At 41.9% G+C, this 25,316-nt stretch overlaps 3 protein-coding genes and 1 long non-coding RNA gene across 4 annotated transcripts; 2 read left to right on the top strand and 2 right to left on the bottom strand.

The window, feature by feature from the left end:
* Nucleotides 1–1,661: 1,661 nt before the first annotated feature.
* Nucleotides 1,662–6,100, bottom strand: bbs12 (Bardet-Biedl syndrome 12). Its single transcript, XM_052059630.1, has 2 exons — nucleotides 6,070–6,100; nucleotides 1,662–4,602 (listed from the first exon to the last, which is right to left on the bottom strand). The coding sequence occupies exon 2, from the start codon at nucleotides 4,588–4,590 to the stop codon at nucleotides 2,824–2,826; it is 1,767 nt and encodes a 588-aa protein (XP_051915590.1). The 5' UTR covers nucleotides 4,591–4,602; nucleotides 6,070–6,100; the 3' UTR covers nucleotides 1,662–2,823.
* Nucleotides 6,101–6,272: 172 nt separating this feature from the next.
* cetn4 (centrin 4) lies at nucleotides 6,273–9,084 on the top strand. Its single transcript, XM_052060853.1, has 5 exons — nucleotides 6,273–6,587; nucleotides 6,774–6,929; nucleotides 7,225–7,353; nucleotides 7,427–7,564; nucleotides 8,915–9,084. Exons 1-5 carry the CDS (start codon nucleotides 6,585–6,587, stop codon nucleotides 9,002–9,004), a joined length of 516 nt encoding a protein of 171 aa, XP_051916813.1. The 5' UTR covers nucleotides 6,273–6,584; the 3' UTR covers nucleotides 9,005–9,084.
* A 6,831-nt stretch (nucleotides 9,085–15,915) lies between these two features.
* il21 (interleukin 21) lies at nucleotides 15,916–20,231 on the top strand. The gene is made up of 7 exons (XM_052060953.1): nucleotides 15,916–16,222; nucleotides 16,305–16,405; nucleotides 16,683–16,724; nucleotides 17,981–18,094; nucleotides 18,189–18,227; nucleotides 18,332–18,412; nucleotides 19,901–20,231. The coding sequence occupies exons 1-7, from the start codon at nucleotides 16,171–16,173 to the stop codon at nucleotides 19,925–19,927; spliced, it is 456 nt and encodes a 151-aa protein (XP_051916913.1). The 5' UTR covers nucleotides 15,916–16,170; the 3' UTR covers nucleotides 19,928–20,231.
* A 318-nt stretch (nucleotides 20,232–20,549) lies between these two features.
* LOC127597812 (uncharacterized) lies at nucleotides 20,550–20,941 on the bottom strand. The gene is made up of 2 exons (XR_007961768.1): nucleotides 20,788–20,941; nucleotides 20,550–20,715 (listed from the first exon to the last, which is right to left on the bottom strand). It is a non-coding gene; the product is annotated as an uncharacterized LOC127597812 (long non-coding RNA).
* Nucleotides 20,942–25,316: the final 4,375 nt, after the last annotated feature.

Below are 25,316 nucleotides of genomic sequence, written 5' to 3'. Positions count from 1 at the left end.
CTCACACTTAGGAGGTTCTATATTTGAGCATCAGCTCAAGATTTCCTGTGTGGAATTTGCATATTGTCCCCCTAGCCTACTATCATGGATTTCTAAGCGTACTGTGGATTCCTCTCACAACCCAGAAACATAAACTTTGGGTACACTTCATTGTCCACAGGTGTGAATGCTTACTGACCAGTCCAGGATGTGCCACCGTCAGCTGGGATCGGCTTCAGCTCACTGATCGAAGGATGTATGGATGGATGGGATGTTTCCTTCTCAATAACCATTCCCGATCTTGATGTGTCGGCAAATTTAATCAACTAGCCATCTGGTCTCCCCCATGTGGTAAACATTGGTAGTACTATTTTAGACAGACGGAGGAATATCCCCCCCTTCAGTTCCATTCCCCAATTCTTAACACTATTTGAACATCACTATCACGGTTACCGCTAGCATGTCACAGCAATTAGAAAGCATCTTGTGAATTTGAATTTAGTTTTTCTTTATTCTCATAACATGGCATCTTTTATTCTGGAAAAGACAAATTTACACCTTAACTTTCGATTCCTGTGATGATACGTCACAATCGTCAACGCTTGTGACGAATAATTCTCCCAAAACTAAGGCAGGGGCAATGTGACATTCTGTATTTTCCAAACTAGCAATCGCTCCCAAGTATAAATATTAAGGGTGTGGAAAATAATCGATATAAATCGATACATCGATGCGCATGTGCGCGACGCGAGTGCATCGGCTCATTCACTCTGGGTACGACGCGATTGACGGGTGAATTCGAGATTCATCACGATGCATTGGTGGGTATCGGTAAAATCCGATTCAAGCGCCGTTTTATTCATGTTAAACGTCACCTATTTGCCCTTTCCTAGGCGCGATGAATGCACCATCATTACTTGCGTTTTTGTGTTGAATACGGACGGAAGCCGTGAGTGTACAAACAGTCCAGTACAGTACACTACTCGCGAAACACTATGGAATTCGCGCAAGCAGCAGCGAGGAAACTACTTTATTTAAAGCACCCGCAACATTCAGATATTATGTTTGGAAACTACGGCTTCGAAAAGAAAGATGGAAAGCTTGATAAAACCTCGGTAATTTGCAAAGAATGTCGCACTACGAAGCCATACAACGGCAGCGCCACAAATACGCAGACCACTTAAAACGATGGCACCACATCACCGACAAGGTTCCCTGTCCCCTCCCCGTCCAGTTCCTCGTTGGACACCGGAGAAACTTGGCAAACCAGGTCAGGATTAGAAAAAAATCGCCTCTTATTTTGGGGGTCCCCTTGTAGCTCACTGTGACCGCGCAAGGAAAAACTATATATGGATGACTCTTTTGGACATTTCACTTTGACACTCAGTGAGAGTGGTCTGTGTACGCTACAATACACACAGCAGCTTTGAGGCTGTGACTGCCACATTGTTTCAATTGTATTTTTTTCTGTCCTATGGAGATGGATATTTCATATAAGACACTCAGTGCGTAGTCTGTGTTTACACTGCAGCAACAGCTGTGAGTCGCAGGTGCCAAATTGTTTACGTTTTCTTTGCACAAAACCCAATTGTGAAAGGGCTTAAATAAGTTGTTTTACACGTTCTACTGTTTATAAGGAATAAAGTGGTCTACTTTTTGCAAAAAAACTAGACCACTTTTTGGGGGAAATTTATTTGATAAAATCCAACACCAAGAAAAGAGGTGTCCTCTTGAAAGGCAAATAAAAAAATAAGAGCAACAGGTACAATATGCTTAAGTTACATGACGCATAAACAACGAACAGAGAACGTGCCTGGTATGTTCACGTAACATATTAAGAGTTACAGTAGTCCTGTATCGATCGCATAAAGAACACGCTAACAAGTCTACCAAACAATCAGTGGCACTCCAACTCACATAATCCAATGAAAGAAAGCTTCATCCTCGACGCTTCCTCTTCTCCGTCACTTCAGTCAAGAGTCATCGTCAGTTGTTTTTAGTGTGACCGCCAATGTGGAAACTAATAACACAGACCTGGAGCGCCCTCTTGCGGTCCAATGTGGATATAACACGTGAAATGACAAAACGTTTTCATCATTTCACACATTAGTGGCTCAATAGTATAAATCGCACCCCTGTCCAAACTATGAAAAATAAAAATACCCTGATAAAATAAGAAAACATTTATTGTCTCACAATGTAGAAATTTGCAAAGTACAGCAGCAAAGTTCGGAGGGAAAGGAGTAGAAAAAGCAGAAAAGTATTTGCATGCACAAAATATACATGTTTTTAAATGAACTGTACACAGTACAGAATGCAACATAAAAACACAAAATACTGTATAGGATATAAGCAGATATGCAACTGTGTATGTGCTGCATAGGTGGCTGTGCTATTTACAATGTGTGAGTGGGGGAGAGTCCAGGTTTTCAGGTGCATTTATTTAGTAGCCTGATAGCAGTCGGCAGGAACGAGTGGCGGTACCTCTCCTTGCAGCGCAGGTGTATCAGTCTCTGGCTGAAGGAGCTGCCCAGTGCTGTCAGGGTGGGCTGGAGGGGGTGGGAGGGTCTGTCCATCATAGCTGTTAGCTTAGCTAGCATCCTTCTGTTGCCCCCTTCCTGCAAAGTGTCCAGGGAGCAGCCCAGGACAGAGCTGGTCCTCCTGACCAGTTGTTCCAGTCTCTCTCTGTCCCGGGCTGAGATGCTGCCTGACCAGCAGACAATGCCATAATGGAGGGCTGAAGCCACCACAGAGTCATAGAATGTCTAATCTAATGCATACCTGCTCGTTCAAATGGTGTCCAGTCTACATTGCAAAAACACGACGACACTTTTCTTCTTGTGGTCATAAAAACATGAGTCCTGCATGAATGCCGTCCTTGCTTTCATCCACACCGGTAATGATCTCGGCATCCGTCTGCAAGACGAGTAAAACCAGATCCAAGGCTTTCCGCCATGACTCCTGCTTGACGCTAAGATTATCAAAAACTTTGGACGGGGGAATGTCCTCATTAGAGTCCAAGATGAGTTGTGAGAAATCTGCAGAAATGCTGTCAACATCCTGTAGTTTCTGGTTGACCACAGCCCTGGCTTTGACTTGTGAAGTCCCAGTGGAGTTGGCCATCACGGCAGCTAGGTATTCCGTAAAACTGTCCGCCAGGAGGTGCAGGATAATACCAAGGTAGGGGTTAGAACCACGAGTGCCATCTGCGGGATTCTCCGCCTCCACTTTCTTCATCAGACGATGAATACATAACAACTCTGTGACTCCAGCTCCAGGTAGCACCGCTTTGTCTTTCAGCGCATGGTGCACGCGATAGGCACAAGCCCAAAATCGGTCCTCCAGGCTCTGCAGCTTCCCGTGTACGGGGCTGGTGATGATGGCCGTGACTAAGCGGGTGCTCCCGCCGGCATCAAGGTTGATGGCGGTTAACGGCGTCCCCTCGTGGCTTCCGATTTCCCTCCAAATGCTAACCTGGATACCCTTGCCAATGCAATGCTTACTCAACTGCGTGACGTACGTCACCAGAGTCGCTCCAGTAGCGGTGGCCATCTCTTTTAAAACGGACGCTCGAACTTTTCCAACTACCAGTATGTGACGCTGACAACAGCGTTGAATCACAGCCGCGTTTACGAGCCCACTGACAAGCACCAAGTCCACTTCTAAGTGTGACAGGACTTCCAGGACTTTTCCCATCCACTCTTCCGCTTTGCTCAAATCGGACATATTCGACCGGTTGCCGACACACTGGATGCCCGCGGGCCTGTTAAAACCGAGATGACGATAGGAGTGGGATAAATCTCCGCTGATAAGAACGACACTCGTGGGTTTATTCTTGAGGTCGTGCGCCACAGAAGCCTGGTCTGGATTGAGAAGAATGACGCAGCCCGAACAAACGTGAGCGTGATCTTCCGGGAAACCTGGCAACACGCAAGTGGTCACTTTCGTCACGTCTAACACGGAATTCGGGATGACTTTCGACTGGATGCGACTGGCTTGGATGACTAAACGCATTGCGTCGTCACAGCCGTGGCTCAGCCCGGCTGCCAGGCGTGCGACGTCAGAAAAACGAGGCTCCGGAACTAAAATAGTTCCAGGCTCGGTGTTGCAAAAATGGCGACTCAGCTTTACTTGCCTTTTTCCTTTGATGACTTTGGAGTCTAATGATGCCTCAGTGATTCGTTTCCTGGTCGACACACAAAGAGCATTGAATGACACGCTTCTTTTCTTGCAAACGTCCACGCATAAATCCATTCCCTCAATCATGGCCGCAACAACACGGGATGTCGGAATCCCTTGCTGCAAGCACAATAACGCTGCTCGACTCCATGCTCCGGCGAAAAACAGCAGGCATCCGGCCCCCGTACGATAAACCTCATGGTGCGCCCGAATTGTCTCGTAAACCAGCTGGCTGACAGCACAGGTGACCAGGTCCAGGTTGTCCAGGATGCGCAAACACGAGCTGGCCAAAGTCGATTCCCCGGTTGCTTCATCCTGGATGAACTTGTACTTTTTACGGGGTCCCAACGTGGAATGTGCAACGGTGGCAATCGCAGACAGCTTCTGCAGGCCCACATGTTGCCGCTGGTTTATTATCATACTTCCCAGCATTACGACTAGGGCCTGAAAATAAAAAGACACATTACAAGCTTGATTTTTTTTTTTTTCCTGACAGAGTACAGTATGAGAAAAGAAAATATTACACTAAGATTGTAATCATAATTCTGCATGAATTAAGATGTGTATTTTCAAGATTTTGATTCATTGTCTATATTTAATTCATATTGTATTCTAATCTGAATCATAAAGTCAACAATATATTTATTACTTTTCCCTCAAAAATAGACAACTGTTCTCAACAGATTACCGGTACAACTTTAATCTTGAATACATTCCTGCTTCTCAAGCACACAACTTTATTTTCATCAAATTCCAACTTCCACCTCAAATATATGAATTTCAACCTAAAGTATCTCTCTAATAGTTGACTCTATTCATGCATTGTTGTGACTTATGATCATGAAAATATATTATAGCATATAGAAATCAATTATTTTACACTGGTAAAATTACAAATTGAATCTTGAAAATGTTTAACTGGTTTTCCCAAAAACATACAACCCATTTATTCTCATAAGATTGAAGATGTAATCAAAAAAAGTGTATGACTTTTTAATTTTTCTAAAATATGTTAAAAACAAACCAAAAAACGTTATTCTTGTCACACTGTGATGGTTTATCCCAAAAATTTAATTTGTCAAAAAGATCTCATTTGCACATGTATGACGTTACTCTCTTAAAACTCCAACTTTAACCTAAACATTTTTGAAGTTTTCCCCCCTCGAAAATATATGTATTTTCCCTTTCCAATAAATAACTTGATGCACACAACCCTGTTGCCATGACCTTTTTTAGCAAGGTAGAAGAAGAGGAAAGCAGTGAATCACATGATAGGCTCGAATTGACATCATTAAACAGTGTTCTAAAAGAATTTTTCACATTTTTATAACTTAGCCTTGAATGATGTCTCACTCTACCTCACGCAGACCTGTTTTGCATATGATCAGAATAAAAAAAGATACTTTTTTTCCTTGCTTATTTACATAAGTATTGTGTAAGTAAATTTGTTCCATTGGTCAGCAGTAACAGGTAGCTAGCTAAAAAAGCTAACTTATACTCCAGAGCAAAGGCTAACAAAAATCCGGATCCTGTTACTGTGATTACAATGAAAAGCGTTGTAAACATCAAAATAATGAAATAAAAACTGTACCATTGATCTACGATGAGCTAATCAAGCTTTTGATAGAACAATATCTATGATTTGTGAATACTGTATGTAGCAGAAAAATAGAAAAGTTTAATTTTCAAGAATTTTGAAACCAAAAACTCCTCCAATTCCGGAAAGACCATTAAATTACATTCGAAATTCGTGAAGATGATGGTATAAGCTAGGCTAACATACTATTTCGAAGAATTAATGCAATTTGTTGACTACTAAAGTTGTGCACAATCAACCATGGCGGCGAAATAAGCAGCGAGATATACGACACGTTAAGCCTTAAAAAACTGTTCAATTATTAACGAAAATACCTTCTTTTGGGTGTGGGTGTTTCTCCGACCATTGCCTTCTCATTTCTGGTAACGAGTGCGCATGCGTTGCTTGCCTCGTTGCTATGGAAACAAGGATGGTCCTCGGGAGACAAAGGAGGGTCCTCAACGATACACCCCGCCTTCTTTCTTTTGCAATTGGCTGATAAGAATAAGCTACGACCAGAGAAGAGATTCTATTGGCTCTCACGTTAGAAAAGGGAAAAGTGGATTGTTTGTTGAAAGGTTTGTTTCGGGAAGTCAAATAAACGAGCTGCTTTACTTTGACGACAGTTACCAACGACGTCACCAGCTGACCTCCATTTTCGTAACTATCGTTTCGAAATATAAAGTGTCACTCGGACGATCCGTTAGTTGCATTTTCGAGGATAAAAGAGGGGGGAGGGGGAGCGAAAAGGAGTCGCGAGCGGCAAAAACGAACGTGTCCGATTACTTCCGGTAGTGCTCCGGTTTGGAGATCTTTGAATCACGACACAGTTCCTGGCAAAGCCACGTAAATGGTATAGTTTTGTACAATGGTCTTGTATTCATTATCAACGTGGATAAAAATACTGTTTTCTTTGTGTTAATACGAGCTTTTGTGAGTAGTACGTGCACGCTAACTTGAGCTTGTATGAACGTCAAAATGGAGACGACGTACAAAGTAACGTCAACGTTAATATATTGCATTTTGTGTGTGTTTCAAGGCGACAGCGTACAGAAAAACAGCCCCGTCCACGAGCCACAAGAAGAAAGCCGGTTCGAAAATCGAGCTGAGCGAGGAGCAGAAGCAGGAAATCAAGGAGGCATTCGACCTATTTGATTCAGATGGCACTGGCAAGATTGATGTCAAAGAGCTCAAGGTATCGTTATGTAATTTTAAACCTAATCTTATGCCCGACCCCCCACCCCGACTTTCTAAAATATGATTTTTTTTTCAGAATATACAACTTTGAGATTGACTTCAATCTAAATGCTCTCTATTACTTTATCAAAAGCGTGACTATTTTTGAAAGATTATGACATTAATAGGCGATTTGAGTTTTTTGTAATACCTTCCTAGACTTTTGACATACCAAAAATGCCGATAATTTTGGTCATGATAATCCGAGTGTTAAATCTTCAGTATTTCATCTTTTGGTTTTGTGGTTGTGTCAGGTTGCCATGAGAGCACTCGGCTTCGAACCCAAGAAGGAAGAAATCAAGAAGATGATTGCCGACATCGACAAAGAGGGTTCCGGAACCATCGACTACAGTGACTTTCTCAGCATGATGACGCTGAAAATGGTCTGTTCATGACCCACACGGCAAACGGTTTGTGACAATCATGTGAGCAAATATGTGAAATGCTTTCCACCAGGGTGAGAAGGACTCCAGAGAGGAGATCATGAAGGCGTTCAGATTGTTCGATGATGACTGCACAGGCAAAATCTCCTTCAAGAATCTGAAGAGAGTGGCCAAGGAGCTGGGAGAGAATCTCACCGATGAGGAACTGCAGGTAACAGAAATCACCAGTAACCCCACTTTTGGCCTTCTTTGTAAACGTCATAACTTCATGTAATGTCGACTCAAGACCAGTTGTGATAACCACTTGGGCCCCAAATGATAGTCCCTTTTCCTTATAGGCCATTGCTGCTGTTATATTTGGTTGCAAGAGGATGTGAATGAGAACAATGAACAATATTTAGATCAAATTCATCAGTAGAATGTACCTGACGTGGTACCTAATAATTGCTCCATTATTTCACCCATATGAAATTATAAATATGGTCTCTGGTCAGTATACGGAACACTTTTTGCATCAGTCCGTTTCAGATGAGCTCCGAGCTGTTGTAAATAGCTTTTGTTTTGCTTAGTAGAGTGTTTAATTGCACTTAAGGGTGTAGTGCCGAACTGTATTTACTGACATTTGTTTTGTGAAGTGTTCTTGAGCCCATGCGGTGATGTTCTTTACACCAGGGGTGCCCAACCCTTTTTTGACTGAAGATCGACTTTTCAAACATCCGCCCTCCCGCGATCGACCTGCTACCTCACGTGCACGCATACACATGGGCATGCCATGATGAGCAACAGCCATAACGGCTAAGATGAACAAAACAGAAAAATAAAGTCAATACAAGAGCTTGTGAGTTAGTAACAATCAGTGCCTACCTTAGTTGAGAATTTAAAAAAAAACTTTTTTTGTGAAAGCGAAACAGGTTGCTTGCGCACTAAGCAACAACACAAAAATATACGCACACAGGCACACTTTTATTCCGCTTCTTTTTTAAAAACTTTAAAAAATCAATTTCCCAGACCCCACACGGTCGACTTGGGTCCAGTTCGCGGGCTAGGTTGGGCACACCTGAGTGGCTAACGTCATTAGTCTGGTGTGCGTGTGCTTCTGCGTTCAAGTGCGCATTGGAAAGTCGGCAACTGTTCTACTCCCTAACAGCCATAATTTAGACGCACTTCGAAACATGGTGCCGTTGATTTCACGTGAATTGGTCAAAAAGAGTGCCGTCTTCATTACCAAGCCCTCATAGGAATTGACCTCTATCGCTATTTCACACACAACCTTAAGTTGCGGTTTGTTTAAGAGGGGGAAAAAAAAGTAATGCGACGTAACAATTTGAGTAACAAACACATGACGAGGTTTCATGTCCTTAAATGTATTGGGCCCAAAAATATATATTCTGACCAAAATAACGTCTTTTGAGGGCCCTTAATGCGTCACAACAATCACTTTGCAAAGTGCTCACCTCAGTTGGCCCTCACAACCACCACGCCGGACAAGAGAAATCAACAAAATGATTCGAAATAATCAAGTGGAACAAAAACGGGCGACTGAGTATGTGTGGTTTTGCAGGAGATGATCGATGAGGCCGATCGAGACGGTGACGGCGAAGTCAACGAGCAAGAGTTCTTGCGGATAATGAAGAAAACTAACCTTTACTGAGGAAATTCTCACTTTTTTTAAAAATGGACTGAGACTCTACTTTTTTCAATTGGTGTGTATATAAAGACTCCTAAACTGTTTTTGTTTGCCGGTGCAGTGTATGACTATTATTTGTCAAGTCAGCAGAATAGGATGGGGAAAAATCAAAAATCATTTAGGGAAAGTGTCACACGCAAAAAGACCCGCGTTTGTCGTACTATGGGGGGAAAAAAATACCGACCAAGTCAACTTTAGGCGCAAACTTCGTCGTCACAAACAGGAAGCTGTTGTGACGATGCTTTTCCAAGCCATGTGGCGTTTTTTTTTTTTTAATAAGATTCATTCCACTCTAAAGACGGATGTAGAAAATAAAGATCTTCAAAATATTAAAGTATGAAACCCTCAACATGGGCGGCCCGGTAGTCCAGTGGTTAGCACGTCGGCTTCACAGTGCAGAGGTACCGGGTTCGATTCCAGCTCCGGCCTCCCTGTGTGGAGTTTGCATGTTCTCCCCGGGTCTGCGTGGGTTTTCTCCGGGTGCTCCGGTTTCCTCCCACATTCCAAAAAACATGCGTGGCAGGCTGATTGGACGCTCTAAATTGTCCCTAGGTGTGAGTGTGAGCGTGGATGGTTGTTCGTCTCTGTGTGCCCTGCGATTGGCTGGCAACCGATTCAGGGTGTCCCCCGCCTACTGCCCGGAGACAGCTGGGATAGGCTCCAGCACCCCCCGCGACCCAAGTGAGGATCAAGCGGTTAGGAAGATGAACAGATGAACCCTCAACATGTAACTGTTTCCTCCTCATTGGTAACATAAACCACGACTCGCTACAAGTGACGTAGCAACCAAAATTAGTAAGATTTGGTCAAACTGCCGTCTAAAAAGCATGACTGCTAATTTAGACTTTTTTTTTTTTGGTAAATATGTTTGTTATGACGAATGGTGCAGGCAGAACACTTCTTGTGCATTTTGGCTGCGGTTTAGTTGCTTTTGCTGGAAATCCTCCCACTGCTGTGCCCCGATTAAACCACAATTTCCAAAACAACCCTTTCCTTGCCGGTAATAACTGTCTTAATATTAACTGTAATACAAAAAGTGGCCAACCTCTTTTCATCCTATGCCCCCCCCCCCCCCAATCCCCCCATAAATGAGGAGCGCTAACTGAGTATGATCTTGTGCCTTGAACAAGCAGCCACTGCAATCAGGTATGTTGCTTGAATTTTTATATTGCTTTTCGATGCATAAATATACTTAACATTGTTAAGCATTATTAGTCCTTTTTGACACTCATTTATTGTATTCATCCTGTCAACGATATTGGTGATTTTCCTTTTTTTGTTGCATTGAAACTGCACAGAGTCACATGTTTGTAAGTGGCAAATCATGCGTGAAATGGGTAGATTAAAAAATATTAAATATTGTAACTTTTCACTTGTTAGATAAGGGAAGGAGTTGTGACAATTTTAAATAATTGAATTTATTTACACTTGTATAGGATCATGATGCAAATGTAAATGTTAACTGGTGAGCTTTTTAATGAAAATGTCAATACAGCACGATAAAAATCAAACCAGATATCTTTCATGATTCTAAAATATGTGGAGAAGAATCTAAATACAATGACATCTAATTCAAGTTTGAAAATATATTAGAAAAGTATTGCAGTTACACTTAAAATCAATTATTTCCGCTCCCAACTAATACCTATGAGAAGTATGACAGTTTTGAAATGAATCAACGCGGTACATGTAAACAATGCGCTTTGTTACTCCTGAGCAGAGGCGGCCATCCCCCACCCCCGCCCTCTTTACCTGCTTCCTGTACACTTACAATAAGACACCGCACCCTCGCCTTTCACCGAAAACGGCTCGTCATTTGACCTTCTTGGGTCTCGGCGCAAACGATGATGTCATCACGTGAAAGGGAAGACACCGACTTGATGAATCAACAAAATAGCGGCCTTTTGGGTGGGGGAATAAACAATTAAACAAGAAAAATCATAGAAATGAGAACTTCTACGCAGAGCATGGTTCGGCCTGTGGGATGCAATTACAAAAAATGGCAGGAAAAGCCTGCGCGAATATCTGAACTATAGGTTTTGAAAAAAAAAAGAAGCTCTTTAAATGGTTTTAAGATGGAATTTTGACCCAAAACCAAACCTTTTTCGGGAGCCCATTATTTCGTTCGATTTAGATCAGACTTGAATTCCTTGCTCCCCATCAAATCGAATAAACAATTCTCATTTACTGTACATTTAGCTGTTACGCTGTAGCCTTCCCAAATGGAAAAAAGCAACCAGCAGAGGTGAAGTCAGCCCCAAGTGGCAATGCTAGGTGAATAGCCACACAGGAAGCCCAGAGCCCGGAATCGAACCCTTCACCTCTGCACTGTTAGGCCGACGTGCTAAGCAGCCGATCGCCGGGTCGCCCCCTGCAGCGTTATCTCAAACTCTAAATGTTGTTTTACATCATTGTAACTAACATCGTATAGTGCAATATTGTGTCAAATGTTGCCCCCTCGGCCGCCATTGCAGCTTGGTCTTCCTGGAAGGGGAAGTCTCCCATATGCGGCCCCTTATCAAGGTTTCTCATTTGCCCCCTTGTCTTCGGAATGACACCCTCTGTAGTTTGGTTTCGTATGTTGGAACAAGGTGGACAACGTTGTGGTCCGCTGTACTGAGAGGTTTCTCAGAAGATTTCTATACCCATCTGACATGGCCACAGCAGAGGTCGATTGTTTTATCGGCACATGTAACAATCTGGTGATAGGTGGGAAGAGACTTATTTCGTCGGAAGCCATTAAAATCCCCAAGAACGAAAACAGGAGAACATCCATGTATTTTGTCGTGGTAAAAACTTTTTTATATTACAAGAAGAAAGTCGTCTTTTCGAGATAAAGTTACGACGTAATTTTCAAGTCATGGTTTAATGGAAGAAAGAGCATCATATTTTCAAGAGTGGATTTCAGAAAGACAATTTCATTCTTCTAAGATGATGTTTTATCAAAAATAAATACATTTCTTGTAGCAATTATGACTTTTTTGGCTTACATTTATGGGACTTGTACTGTAATATGACTTTTATTTTAAAAATAAAATAAAATACCTGCCCCTTCTATGTACTGTGGATATACACTTTTTGAAATGTTATTTCAGTGCAAGTAATTTTGTGGCCCCAAGATGCAGTTGGAGTACTCACACTTGAGAAACACGGTAAGCGAAATCACACACACGCACACACAAAAACCCAAAAGAAGCAAACGTGTTCTCAGCATGAGTGTGGGACGAGAAAATTCTTATGAAAGTGCCGTTTTTCTGTGATGCGCACGCGAAGGAAAGGGACTCCAGAGCATTTGAGAGGAACTCCCACTCAATTCTTCCCCTTCGTGCTGACTCGGCAAGAGCGCACATCAGAGGGGTTTTCGCTTTCTCTTTTCTCAGTATATATCTCGCTTGCTTCCCTTCCTTCTTCCTTCTCTGCTCTGTGACGTTCACACGAACATGTGCTCTGAATTTCCAATATGAATGGGATGCGGGCAATACGTAATGCATGAAGCTAAGTCCAATAATGCTTGAAATTCACTTGTATTTGATATAATATGGCTGTGATGGATTATTTGAGAGATTGTGCTCGTGGTGCGGACAAGAGGGCTTAACAATTCATCGGATTCAAATCAACATTGCATTGGAGAAGAAAAAAAAAACGGTGCTTTATTTTGGTTAGTCCCGAAGCAATATCTATCTATTTACACACACACACACGCACGCACGCGCACACACGCACGCACGCACACACGCATGCACACACACACGCACGCACACACACACACACACACACACACACACAGGGTCAGGCAAAATGATCTGACACCTTTGTAGGTTAAATAAAAGGCAAATAAAGAAATGAAAATGTTTTTTCTTTTCGAAAAGTACATATAATGCCATTATGTTCATTTTAACTAAGATTGAAGTGCAAATGGAACACTCGATGTGTTGCAGTTACAGATTCGTTTGTTTTGATAAACGTGTCCGGAATGAAAGTGCGATGTTCACCAGTCCAATTCATGGCAGCAACTGAAAAATAAACTGTCATGATTCTTTTTGTGGGTGGCCCGGTAGTCCAGTGGTTAGCACGTCGGCTTAACAGTGCAGGTACCGGGTTCGATTCCAGCTCCGGCCTCCCTGTGTGGAGTTTGCATGTTCTCCCCTGCGTGGGTTTTCTCCGGGTGCTCCGGTTTCCTCCCACATTCCAAAAACATGCGTGGCAGGCTGATTGAACACTCTAAATTGTCCCTAGGTGTGAGTGCGAATGGTTGTTCGTCTCTGTGTGCCCTGTGATTGGCTGGCAACCGGTTCAGGGTGTCCCCCGCCCACTGCCCAGAGACATCTGGGTTAGGCTCCAGCACCCCCCCCCCCGCGACCCCAGTGAGGATCAAGCGGCTCGGAAGATGATTCTTTTTGTGACCAACAGGTGGCAGTGTAGGGTTCTCCCTGCAGCTGCACACCTGTTGGTCGTTTTGTGATTAGTACTGGTCGTATAAAAGGACTCCCGGCATGACCACTCAGTGTCGGGTCATTGTGGTGGCTGTTTCTTTGCTACTGTCATGTTTGTCTGCCATGTCGTTGTCATGTTTCGGTGATAGCTTTTGCGTCAGTCATGGTTTTGTTTGCTACTTTGGATTTTGTTTGTTTTGGATTTAGTTTTCTCTGTTTTAATACAATTTGTCAATTACACCCTGTTCCTCCGTCTTGCCTGCTTTTTGGGGTCCACCAGCACCTCGCAACGTGACAGAAACGAAGCAAATGGCTTTGTATGAAAAAAACAAAATATCCTTTATTTGTCCCACACTGGGGAAATTTACAGCCTCCAGCAGCAAGAATGTAGGTAGAAAGAAGAAAGAAAGAAAAAAAAAACAACAACAACAAACACCGTTCAATTAAGTGCAATATAAACACAAAATGGCATGGTATGTACTTTTTGAAAATAAAACACTTTTTTGTATTACTTTATTCGCCTTTTATTTAACTTACACACACACACACACAGAGCGAAATGTGTGTATTTACATTTTTATTAAATTGTATGATATAAGTAGAGTGAAACATGAAACGTGAAGTTGACCTTTTAAGTAAAACACAAGCAAGATGGCCAAGCTTCCTGATCACACAATTGAGTGACTTAAAATGGTCACTCGTGAAACAAGTCTATTGAGAATGAGGCTGTTTAAAAAATGACGATCTGAACAGAAAGTGCAAAAAAAAAATGGCGTCTTGTCTCCACTTTTGATTCGGTGTCTCGACACGTTTATCAGAGAAAATGTGTGCATATGGTGAAGCAAGAGTGTGTGCATGGCAGACAACAAGGCGGTGCAGTGTTTTAACTGCATTAATTTAACTTGATTTAACTTGTTGTGACTGTGCACATGGGTAAAATCTCGATTTGTCTCTGTGTTCTACGTCAATGATCTGCGTCACGAAAACTAAAATGATGGCTACTAGCAAAGAAACAGCAGAAGTCAGTAAAATTATTGGAAGGACTCCTGTTTGGATATTAAAGCAGCCAGAGCAGCTTGAAAGGCCGACGGATGGACATTGTCAGCCATGTTTGTTTACTTCCCTGTCATGACAAGCACGTACATGACATGAGCAGATCTGAGCAGACTTTTGATTTGGGGGCGTGTATATGGGAATACAAGGGCAAAGCGGATTCAACTTTTCCACTCTTGAGAGTGGTTTCAAACGTTTGCGTATTCAAGCCCGCGAAAGACCATCACCATCTGAAGCAGGCGTCGCCAAGGTGGTGGCCCCCAGGAACCACATGATTAGCCCGCGGGCTTGTTTGGGAATATAGCTCATCAATGATAGGACATGATCATTTTCTCGGAAGGTTGTCAGTGATAATAATAGAATAGAATTGAATTGAATACAACTTTATTATCAAATGTGCTGTACGTATGTGTAACGTACAGCACAGATGCTTTCTTCCCTCTCAACATAAAACAAGAGGAGCTGCTGTGGGTGTCCACGCCGCCATCAAAAGTAAAGTTAACCCAAAAAAAAGACAAAATAATGAGATGTATTGATGTAAACACTGAAAGAGATTTATCAAAACAAAGTGTTGCACATGATCTGTTTCCTAATTATTGTAAGAAAGCATTCACATTATCATGTCGTGGCATAAATAATGACCATTAACTCTAAATAATATCAGATATTGGGCAGCCGGTCCAGTGGTCAGGGTGTCGACCTCACCGTGCAGAGGTTCAATTCCACCTCCGGCCTCCCTGTGTGGAGTTTGCATGTTCTCCCCGGGCCTGCGTGGGTTTTCTCCGGGTGCTCCGGTTTCCTCCCACATTCCAAAAACATGCATGGCAGGCTTGGACACTCTAAACTGTGAGCCCTGTGATTGGTTGGCAACCGGTTCAGGGTGTCCCCCGCCTACTGCCGAAAACAGCTGGGATAGGCTCCAGCACCCCCCGCGACCCTTGTGGGGATAAAGCGGGGGGTGATCTTCTGATTTGATCAGAAGATCTAGCCAATGGAATTTAAAAACAAAAACGTGTTTACTCCTTCTACAGTTGAGACGCTATTCGCGAGGGGATTGGGATCGACCCTCGCCCACGAATGGCCAAAATTGACAAAGAACTGATGTCCACTGAAATGCAATCTAAAATCAATTTCAGCTGACAAAAGTCCAATTTTACCCACAGCGGCCTCAGTGAATACAAACGAGTGACATTTTTAGGTATGTTGATTTTGGGGTCACTTTCATATGGTGACTCTCCTGGTATATTGGGCATTTTCGCCCACTGCGGTTGGGTTTTGCAATGTATTCCCCCACCATAAAACAGGGGTTCTCTGCACACAGTTTTCCTGTTGTCACGTTTAGTGTGTGTGCGTGTGTGTGTGTGTGTGTGCGTGCGTGCGTGCGTGCGTGTGTGTGTGTGTGTGAGAGATAATGAGGTTGACAGTATCACTCACTACGTCGACGTAGTGGCGAGAATGGGAAGTGGTATCTCCCTGCCTCTTCCTGCCACGCTCGAGAACGCCGCTCGCAACCTACGGACGCGCACACGCATCTCTTGACGCCACGCGGCGGTGTGACTGCCAGTGGAAAAGAAAAAGTCATTAGTCATACGAGTTTCTGCAGGGTTCCAACTCTCGACGGGTGGTTTTCCTGCGTCCCCTGGGATGCGTATAAAAAAAGGCCCGGCGACATGTCGACTGTCACTTCCAGCAAAACGTACCAACTTCTTACCGCCCGCTCGCTGCTGCCGCGTACTTGGACGTCAACATGAAACTTGTTGTTGTGTGCCTTCTCGCAGTTTGCTGCGCTTCTTTCGCCAGCACCACCGGTGTGACACTGGAGAGGAGAAAACTGCTTGAAGTCCTGAAGCAACTTGGCGATGTCAAAGACTCGCTAGAGGTAAGCGAGCCTGTTTGGCAGGGTTTTTTTTTTTTTTGGACAATCAGTTTACCTATTTATAATATGAGGTGATGGGTGAGTTTAATTTGTTTCCCTGGAATAAAAAAAATGTAAGCTGTTTTTTTGTTGTTGTTTGTTTTGTTTATTTTCTTTCCCTCCAGTTCTCATCATTCGCTAATTTAGCATTTCGCTCATCGATTCTCGCAAATTAATATACCGTATGTACAGAGTGCTAGTCATTTTATCGCATGTGTACTGAAGACATTGTTTCCTACAGCGCAGAGAGCTGCTGGTGAACACGCCGCCGCAGAATATTGAGGTAAGTACTATCGCATGTTATTATTTCTTGGGGTCACGGCTGCATTAAAAGTAATTGCGGTCGGTTAGTCAGCATTACACTCGCAACTTAAGCGAGTGAGTAGGAGAACCTCGATTGATGTGTCATGCAACCAACACATCTTGTCAAGTCAAAACAAACCAAAGAATGAAATGTAGACACTTGGGAATTATTATGCCCTCCTCAAAGGTCGTTTGTAATGAGAATTAATTCATGTCAATGTAGCAAAATGTGACTATAAAAAAAAGGCAAGCATATTTGAAAAGTGCATTTTTTAAAATTGCATTGTTATTAAAATGGATCGATATGATAGACAGACACAATAATTTCTTTAGATTTTTGGAACTAGTGGGATTATTAATCTTAAAAAAATACTTTCACATGTATTTGACCACAAATACAGACAATTTTGATCCCTTTATATGTTCTCGTTTCATGATTACTATTTTATTTGCATTTTTCCAACATTCTTCTTGATATTATTTGTTTCATTAAACCTTGACTTGAATAAAATGAAAACGCTGAAATATGATACAAACGCAATTTAGTACATTTCCCATGATGAGAAAATGTACATTTTTTTATTCAACTTTGATTTTCATGAAAGACATCACAATATTGGTACAGATGTATTTTCGTTTTGAATTTCTATGTTACTTTTTTACTTTGAACCTTTATTTAAACTCAAAAAGTAACAGTGCAACCACTAAAATGACGGCACAAACATATTCTGTTCTATTTGTTGTCAATTTTTTTTTCTTGATTATATTTTCATTGAGTGAGGATTGAGTGCAACTTTTCTGTGTGAAAATATTTATGTATTTTTTGATAAACGTTCCCATTTATTGAGCGATTCGCCTTCAGTTGATTTGGAGAAAAACTCCAGGTAAATGATGACATATTTCTTTCAATGTTACTTTTATTCGGCGAAAGAAACGTAAACGATCATCCTTAGATTGATAATACTCATGAAACCATCCCATAATCAAACCGAAGAACTTGCTAAATCACAACTGACAACAATTTTAAAAAGTTCAAAGCACCACATGTCACGCTTCTTCTCGTCAGACGTCAAGTTGCTTCCTGTTTTTTTTCTCGTTTTCACATTGAGGAAAACAAACCTCGCTCACTTCTTCAAAATGTGATGAGGAAGCAAGATGCTGTCATTTAGATTTACGAACAAATATACTTAAATATACTTATTCTGATGATCCCCCCCCCCCCCCCCCCCTCCGCAGGACTGTTGCTGTCTCTCAGCATTACGATGCTTCCGGGCAAGCTTGCATGTGCAGTTCAACGTGACAGAAAGAAAGCAAGACAAACTTTACCGAAGCCTCAAGCACCCCATCACTGTAAGTACAAATCTATCAGGTAGTTAGCGTTCCGTGGCAGAGTAACCGATTCACTAATGATTCAAAAAAAATTTTTTTTTCAATTGTCTTCCAGGAGAGGTCTTTGGACTTTTGCAAAACAGGAAATGCTGTGGTAAGGGAGCCGTTTTTGTCCTCTACTTTTAATGGTTCTCAGTAAACAAGTCTGTCATATGTATTTGATGAAGTTAAAGAAGTCTACTTAAATGTTTCTTTCAGTCCACCTGCGAAACGTGTGATTCACAACCGAAGGCTACCGCTTCGGAATTCGTCAAAAGACTGGAGTCCCTCATTCAAAGGGTAAGATCAAGAAAAATCACTCTTTACTTAGGGGGATTTTTTTTTAAATAAAAACAACACGTGAGCACATCGATACACAAACGTCTATGGCTCGTTAACTGAGCCAACAACAGCCAACCACACTCACGTTTGCTGATGCACATGTCATTCACTCCGTCAGGTGTGGCTTTTAAAAGTCCTTCACACTTAAAGTCACAGATACCATTCGGGATAGCTAACCAAGACGGTCCTTTTTTTGATATGGACCGATTTGGGTCTCAGCCATCTGCACGGGGAGCGAGACCACGTCCCGACTACAGTATATATACAGTACACATCGTACATTGTGTTTTACAACGATGCATACCGGTAACCATATTTCTAATTTCACATGAGTAAAATAGCGAAAAATTGTGGCCGAAATGGAGCAAACATGACGTACCGTGTCGCGTATGTTCAAATGATGAATTTGATACCAAATGTTCACATCCTCTTCCAACTGTCGTGTCCCCCCAGCCCCAGCTTTGGCCCAAGCTTGGTTAAAAGTCATGGCTGGGCATGTACCAGGCCTTGCATTCTTGAAAAGCAACTGCACAAGGAACCAAGATAACGCTCATCCAATCATTTATCTTCATTACTACTAATAGTTAGGCGGCCCGGTAGTCCAGTGGTTAGCACGTCGGCTTCACAGTGCAGAGGTACCGAGGGTTCGATTCCAGCTCCGGCCTCCCTGTGTGGAGTTTGCATGTTCTCCCCGGGCCTGCGTGGCTTTTCTCCGGGTGCTCCGGTTTCCTCCCACATTCCCAAAACATGCATGGCAGGCTGTTTGGACATTCTAAAATTGTCCCTAAGTGTGAGTGTGGGCGTGGATGGTTGTTCGTCTCTGTGTGCCCTGTGATTGCCTGGCAACTGATTCAGGGTGTCCCCCGCCTACTGCCCGAAGACAGCTGGGATAGGCTCCAGCACCCTCCGCGACCCTAGTGAGGATCAAGCGGTTCGGAAAATGGATGGATGGACTTCTAATAGTTATGTTTCATCCCCCTTTCTTGTAACATCGATCCTTTTGTTTTTCGTTGCAAATAATTCTTTTTCACACTTTGCATTTTGTAATATGAAGTTACTGTTTGTAACATTTATACTTCAATAATTGTAAAATGTAATTCCTTTATTTTTACACTTTGGTTCATTTGTTTTAAATTAATGTTTTGTTATTTGTTAAAATGAATAGATTGAAAATTGGTACCGTTGTGTGCCGGCGTGGATTCCCAGCTACCGAGGATCGGAACCAAACTAGTTCAAATGGCAAATGTGCCCATCCCTAAATTTGATGATTTAGAATGTAAACATGGCAACCCCAAGTCAACAAAAATAATACCTGCACCTCACATGCACTTGTTGTGGGCTATTATTAGCACATGATGTCAAAATGATCAGCATGAGTATATATATATACATACACACACATAATAGTAAAAATGCAGTGCAATGAAAAACTTTGTCTCCCTTTAGGCTATCAGCAGACTGAGTGACAACTGAGCAGTCCAGATAAACGAAATGAAGACACTATGCTAAGAAGACGCCCATAAAACAAGCGTGGCCTATTTATTTCCCTTATTTATTTCCGATTCTGAAAAGACAAGTTCCTAAGACGCTGCTTCAACGCCCTCTGGTGGGCTTGACATTCGGTTTGCTTCATTGTCAAAAGTTTCATTCATTTAAATGTGAGATTCAACAATAATGTCTGATGTGATTTGTACTATGTATGAAGGCATCAAAACGAAGGTTGTTTTTACTGACATTTATATCAATATTTATAGAAAATAAAAACTAACTTATGATTGATATGTCTTGTTTTCACTTTGGAGAGCCTTGCATACAAATGTGATAATTCTTTCATGATGGCTTGAAAAAGGTTTGAAAAATATGATTTTGACAGAATTCCTGCTCGCTTTGGTTGAAAAAAGGGTTGTATCTATCTTTCTCCGTTCATTGGCAATCAGCATTAGACATTTATGGAAAAGGCCGATTTTCTGCAGAAATCCAGAGAGAATGAGCTTTTTGTAAAAGCATCATATCAAGTTTTACACTATTTTTTGCTTTTGTGACAGCTCAAATACCTCAACAATGTGTTTCTCCTACAAAAGAACATGACTAATAATGTTTTTGTAGCAAAATAATTTATTTGCACACAATAAAACTACTGAACCATGAATTTAAGTGCAAATTGAACAATGAACAAAAGTGCAGCTGTGGAGAAGATGGTTTTTGGCTTCCATCCAGTTTGTCACCACATCGATTCATCCCACCACGTCCAGATGCACGACCTATAAATGATAGAAACATAAAAAGTTGCAAATATATCTTCCTGCAAAGTGAGGTACAATAATTTAATTTACCTTTCTTTCCACCACCAAACAGAGGAATCGTCATCTTTTGGCTTCTGGTTGGACAATCTGTAATTTATAGAAGTATGTACAATTACCACACTTTTATTTTTCTATTTTTTTATTGTTGCTTTCCACTTACATTTCAACATCTCTCACACACATACATGCACGCACACTGCTATTTACATAATTCATTCCACGTTGCTCAATTTGAAATGAAATGGAATATGAATTAAACACTAGTGGTTTTAGCAGAGCTGAGTGGACCAAACGTGTCCCGTTTTTTGTTGTTGTTCTATTTTTAATAACCTATGGCGACTCGCAAGTCAGCACATTTACGGCGCATATTTTCATCCACATCTACGAGACGCATCAACCGTACATAAATGATTAGCATTAGTGGCAACTTTATAGAATAGCGGGGAATGTAGCTGTGCATAGAAGTGACTGATGAAGCATAAGAAGTGATGAAGTTTTGAATGGGAACTTGCAAGATAGTCAGCAGTTACCTCCTCCTTCCAGCGGCTCTGGCGGGAACTCTCAGCTCCTTTCCGTTATGTCCGAAGGCACGTATTCGTCCGACAGATCGGGATCCAAATCGCTCTCCAATTCATCGTCTTCGCCGTCGTCATTACGAGACTATTCTAACGAATCGCTTACGTGTGCCCGGCGTCGGCCATGCGAAGCAACGCAGCCTCTTTGCAGGCATCGCTGGAAGTCGCCGGGGAGACAATTTGTGGGCGATGTGCGCCACGGGAGGCACAAAATGCTCTGCCAAGCGATGGTCCCCAACGTGGAGCATGTTCCTCTTCATCAGGTGAACTCGAAACTCGGCGTGAGCTATGCGGGCCGCGTGTAGCACGCCATGTTTGCGCAGGCTGACGTTCGTTTGACGGGTGCTGCTTTCGATTACGTGACCGAAGCGTCATCTTCTATTCCACACAAACACCATCTCCTTTGTTGTGTTGTTTTGTTTCGAGAACGCTTTTATACCGAAAATAACAATCCTTTTTTGTTAGTTATTTCCTTTTCTCCATGGTTGCTAGTTGCTAATGTTTCAATCCACTATCCACATACGCCCCTCCTCCACTGTACGCCCTTTCTACAACTTCTGCGGCGTGATCCTGGTGGATTTTTGCACCATTGCTACCTGATGGCCATTTTTTTGCTATTTAATATTGCCGTCAAGCCTAATCCTTTGGTGAGAAGTTGCACCAGACTCTCTTGCACCCTCTCCCATTAAAAAACGTGATTGACGTATTAATACGTCATGGGGAGGGAGCGGCTATGCGCTAATTGACGTATTTATACGTCAAAGGGTGTAAATGAGTTAAAATCTGTTAAAATAAAGAGAGGAGGTCCTCGGCTTATGATGGACTTCTCACAAAGAAGATGTAACCAAATGTGTCCACAAATTCCAGAAGGCTGTTCAAAAACTGAATTGTTCGAAAACCGAAACCATGTTTCCCATTAGAATCAATGTAAAAAAAATTTAACCTTTCCAAGTCTAGAAAACAACTCCTTAAAAAGCATTGTTTCAACTATTTTACACCATGAACTGTATACACGTGTAATAAGAACAGGTAACAGCAAACTACAAACATTTAGTATGTTTAATTTTTACCAATTTTAACAAAAACATTGACATTGTAACATACAAATTGAACATCTATCCCTCTCTCTCATCGTGACAATTGTAGATTGCATTCTTTTACACCTTGAATTTATAAACCCTAAAGTACCGTATTTGCCCGAAAATAAGACGGTGTTTTTGCATTGAAATAAGAAAAGTGGGGGTTGTCTTATATTCGGGGTCTAGACATCATACCCATTCACGACACTAGATGGCGCCAGATACAATTGAAGCGAATGCTGAACTTGACTGCCCAGGCCAAAGTGAACCCCTGTCACGAAGAAGAAAAATAAAAAATAGCGCTAAGAAAGAAGAGATAACAGAAAATGGAGAAACAGCGATAATCTGGAGAAAAGTGGGTCAAAGTTCGGCCAGGTTAAACGGCAGCTTTGGACAAGTTATGATAATTTAAATTTCAAAAAACCAGAAGCCATTCAGTTATGAATGTGATTGCACTTTAGTTTGCATATTTAAATCTTCAGATATCAAGATTTGAGTGAGGCAAAATAACATGCTTTTTCTCTCAAACATATTGTTATAATCATTTGTTTCAGATGTACCGTAATTATTTTCTGTATAAAAATTAATTTGGTGTTCAAAAAGTATTTTTTTTCAAACTTGAGTCTTGAAAAAGAGGGGGTCGTCTTATCATCAGGGCCGTCTTATATTCGGGCCAATACGGTAACTTTTCGAATCATCCTCTGCTTGCTTTAAAATCAAACAATTCAGGAGCAACGCTTGGATCCTTTTTTTGATCAAATCTCCATACAATTGTCTTGTTTTGCCACAAATCGTATCTTGGCTAAGACTGCTTGCGGTTTCTCCTTTATGAAAATAAGCAAACGTTTCTCCACTTCCTTGAATATTTGTGGCCTTTGTTTGCTAAACAGACGAGATCCTTTAGCCACCTCTCTCTGACTTTATGATGGTCTTTCTTTTTTAGGACGCTGCTGATTTCGGCATGGCGAACTCCTTAGCCAACTCACACATGCACACCTGATTCATATTCAATATCAAATCTTTCTTAAATTCAATAGTTTTGCGCACTCTTTTCCTCTTTTTTCAGCAGCTTTACTATTTCCACTTGCTTTCTTTGGTGCCATGCAGAAATAACAGTCCAAAATGCGCCGATCTCAACAAACACGTTTTAAAAAAAAATCTTTATTGAATATGTCTGCTCACAATGAACGCTCTTTTAAAAAAAAATATTTGAACACGTCTGCTCACACAATGGAAGTGTCACTTCCTCGTGTAAGAAAGCCGAGAGAAATCGAGTGACACATTCAAGTGCGCTCAGTTCGTTCGAGTACCGAATTTCGGTCGTAATACGAGTCATAAAAAACTCGAAATTTTTGGTCGAGAACAGACATTCGAAAACAGAGATTTGACTGTATATATATATATATATATATATATATATATATATATATATATTAAATCATATCATTAAATTATTCATTCATTCATTCATCTTCCTAACCGCTTGATCCTCACTAGGGTCGCGGGGGGTGCTGGAGCCTATCCCAGCTGTCTCCGGGCAGTAGGCGGGGTACACCCTGAATCGGTTGCCAACCAATCGCAGGGCACACAGAGACGAACAACCATCCACGCTCACACTCACACCTCGGGACAATTTAGAGTGTTCAATCAGCCTGCCATGCATATTTTTGGAATGTGGGAGGAAACCGGAGTACCCGGAGAAAAGCCACGCAGGCCCGGGGAGAACATGCAAACTCCACACAGGGAGGCCGGAGCTGGAATCGAACCCGGTACCTCTGCACTGTGAAGCCGACGTGCTAACCACTGGACTACCGGGCCGCCCCATCATTAAATTATATATCATATAATTAAAAATACAACTGTCATAATTAACTCAAATTAACAAAAAAATTAATCGTGATTACTGACACATTTTGTATCGTTTCTGAATTTCCTTTTACATTTTTTGTCCTATTTTTCCCCATTTTAATGCTCTCATCAACTTGGAATCATAAATCAGTTTTCTATGTGCCAAATGCCAATATTTACTGAAATAACAATTTCAATTTTCAATTTTACATGAACATTTTTCACTTGGAGCAGTTGTTCACACATAATCTCTCACACAATATTACTGTCCATCAACAACAGTGAAAAAAATATTTTGTCACACAACAGCTGCTTCAACAGCTTTTTTAAATGAAATCAAAACAGAGCAATATAACATTATAAAGTGCTCATCTAAGGTAAACTAGTACTCAGCCTATAGTGGATTTAATCCATGGTTGCATACTTCGTTTTTCTCAAGTTTGCTGTGAACACAGCAGTCTGTTTCTGTATGTTTGTTGGAGCATAACGAGACACCCCCGGACACCAGTGTTCGTTATGTGCCGCTGTATTCAAAACTGCCGGCCGTACAAACAAGCGCAAGCACTTCCCCCGTGCTGCTGGGGCAATCCATTCTGAAAGAGGGGGGTTTCACTCCCAACACAGTCAGGCTATGTTGATTATGTTGGTCCTTCTTGCGCGGAGGTCTCTCTACGGTTTTTGTGCCTACCTCATTTCGGATGACTACACTTGGTTTGATGACAACACCGGAGACGTTTAATTTTCGCTAGGTCGCTACAACAGCAGCGCACTGTCACTGTCAGACCGACGAACACAGAGAAGCTCCACCCGCTCTATTTATATGGACACGGAACGCTGTAACCTTCCACACAAAATAGTTCCAAACAAGTAACAATCGCGTCAGTGGCATACATCGTATACCTGTATGATACACAGAGAGAGAAGAACAGGTAACTTTGGTCTTGTCAGTGGAGCAATCCGGCAACTTTTTAAAAGTAAACTTTCCATTCATAAACTCTTTAAGTATCCGTTTTCCGTGTCTCGCGCCGCCATGGCTGGCAAAACCGACATGGGCGTG

This window comes from Hippocampus zosterae, chromosome 1 (genome assembly GCF_025434085.1).
Source record: "Hippocampus zosterae strain Florida chromosome 1, ASM2543408v3, whole genome shotgun sequence".
NCBI lineage: Eukaryota > Metazoa > Chordata > Actinopteri > Syngnathiformes > Syngnathidae > Hippocampus > Hippocampus zosterae.
Note: the sequence above shows the minus strand (reverse complement) of the source record. Positions and strands in the feature narration are given on the sequence as shown.

Excerpts from the sequence above, each read along its gene's own strand:
- bbs12 (XM_052059630.1), bottom strand. The coding sequence starts at position 4,590 with ATGCTGGGAAGTATGATAATAAACCAGCGGCAACATGTGGGCCTGCAG.
- cetn4 (XM_052060853.1), top strand. Across the intron at positions 7,354-7,426 it reads GCATGATGACGCTGAAAATG|GGTGAGAAGGACTCCAGAGA; the intron begins GTCTGTTCATGA and ends GCTTTCCACCAG. Across the intron at positions 7,565-8,914 it reads TCACCGATGAGGAACTGCAG|GAGATGATCGATGAGGCCGA; the intron begins GTAACAGAAATC and ends GTGGTTTTGCAG.
- il21 (XM_052060953.1), top strand. The coding sequence starts at position 16,171 with ATGCGTATAAAAAAAGGCCCGGCGACATGTCGACTGTCACTTCCAGCA. Across the intron at positions 16,223-16,304 it reads ACTGTCACTTCCAGCAAAAC|TTTGCTGCGCTTCTTTCGCC; the intron begins GTACCAACTTCT and ends GCCTTCTCGCAG. Across the intron at positions 18,228-18,331 it reads GCAAAACAGGAAATGCTGTG|TCCACCTGCGAAACGTGTGA; the intron begins GTAAGGGAGCCG and ends TGTTTCTTTCAG.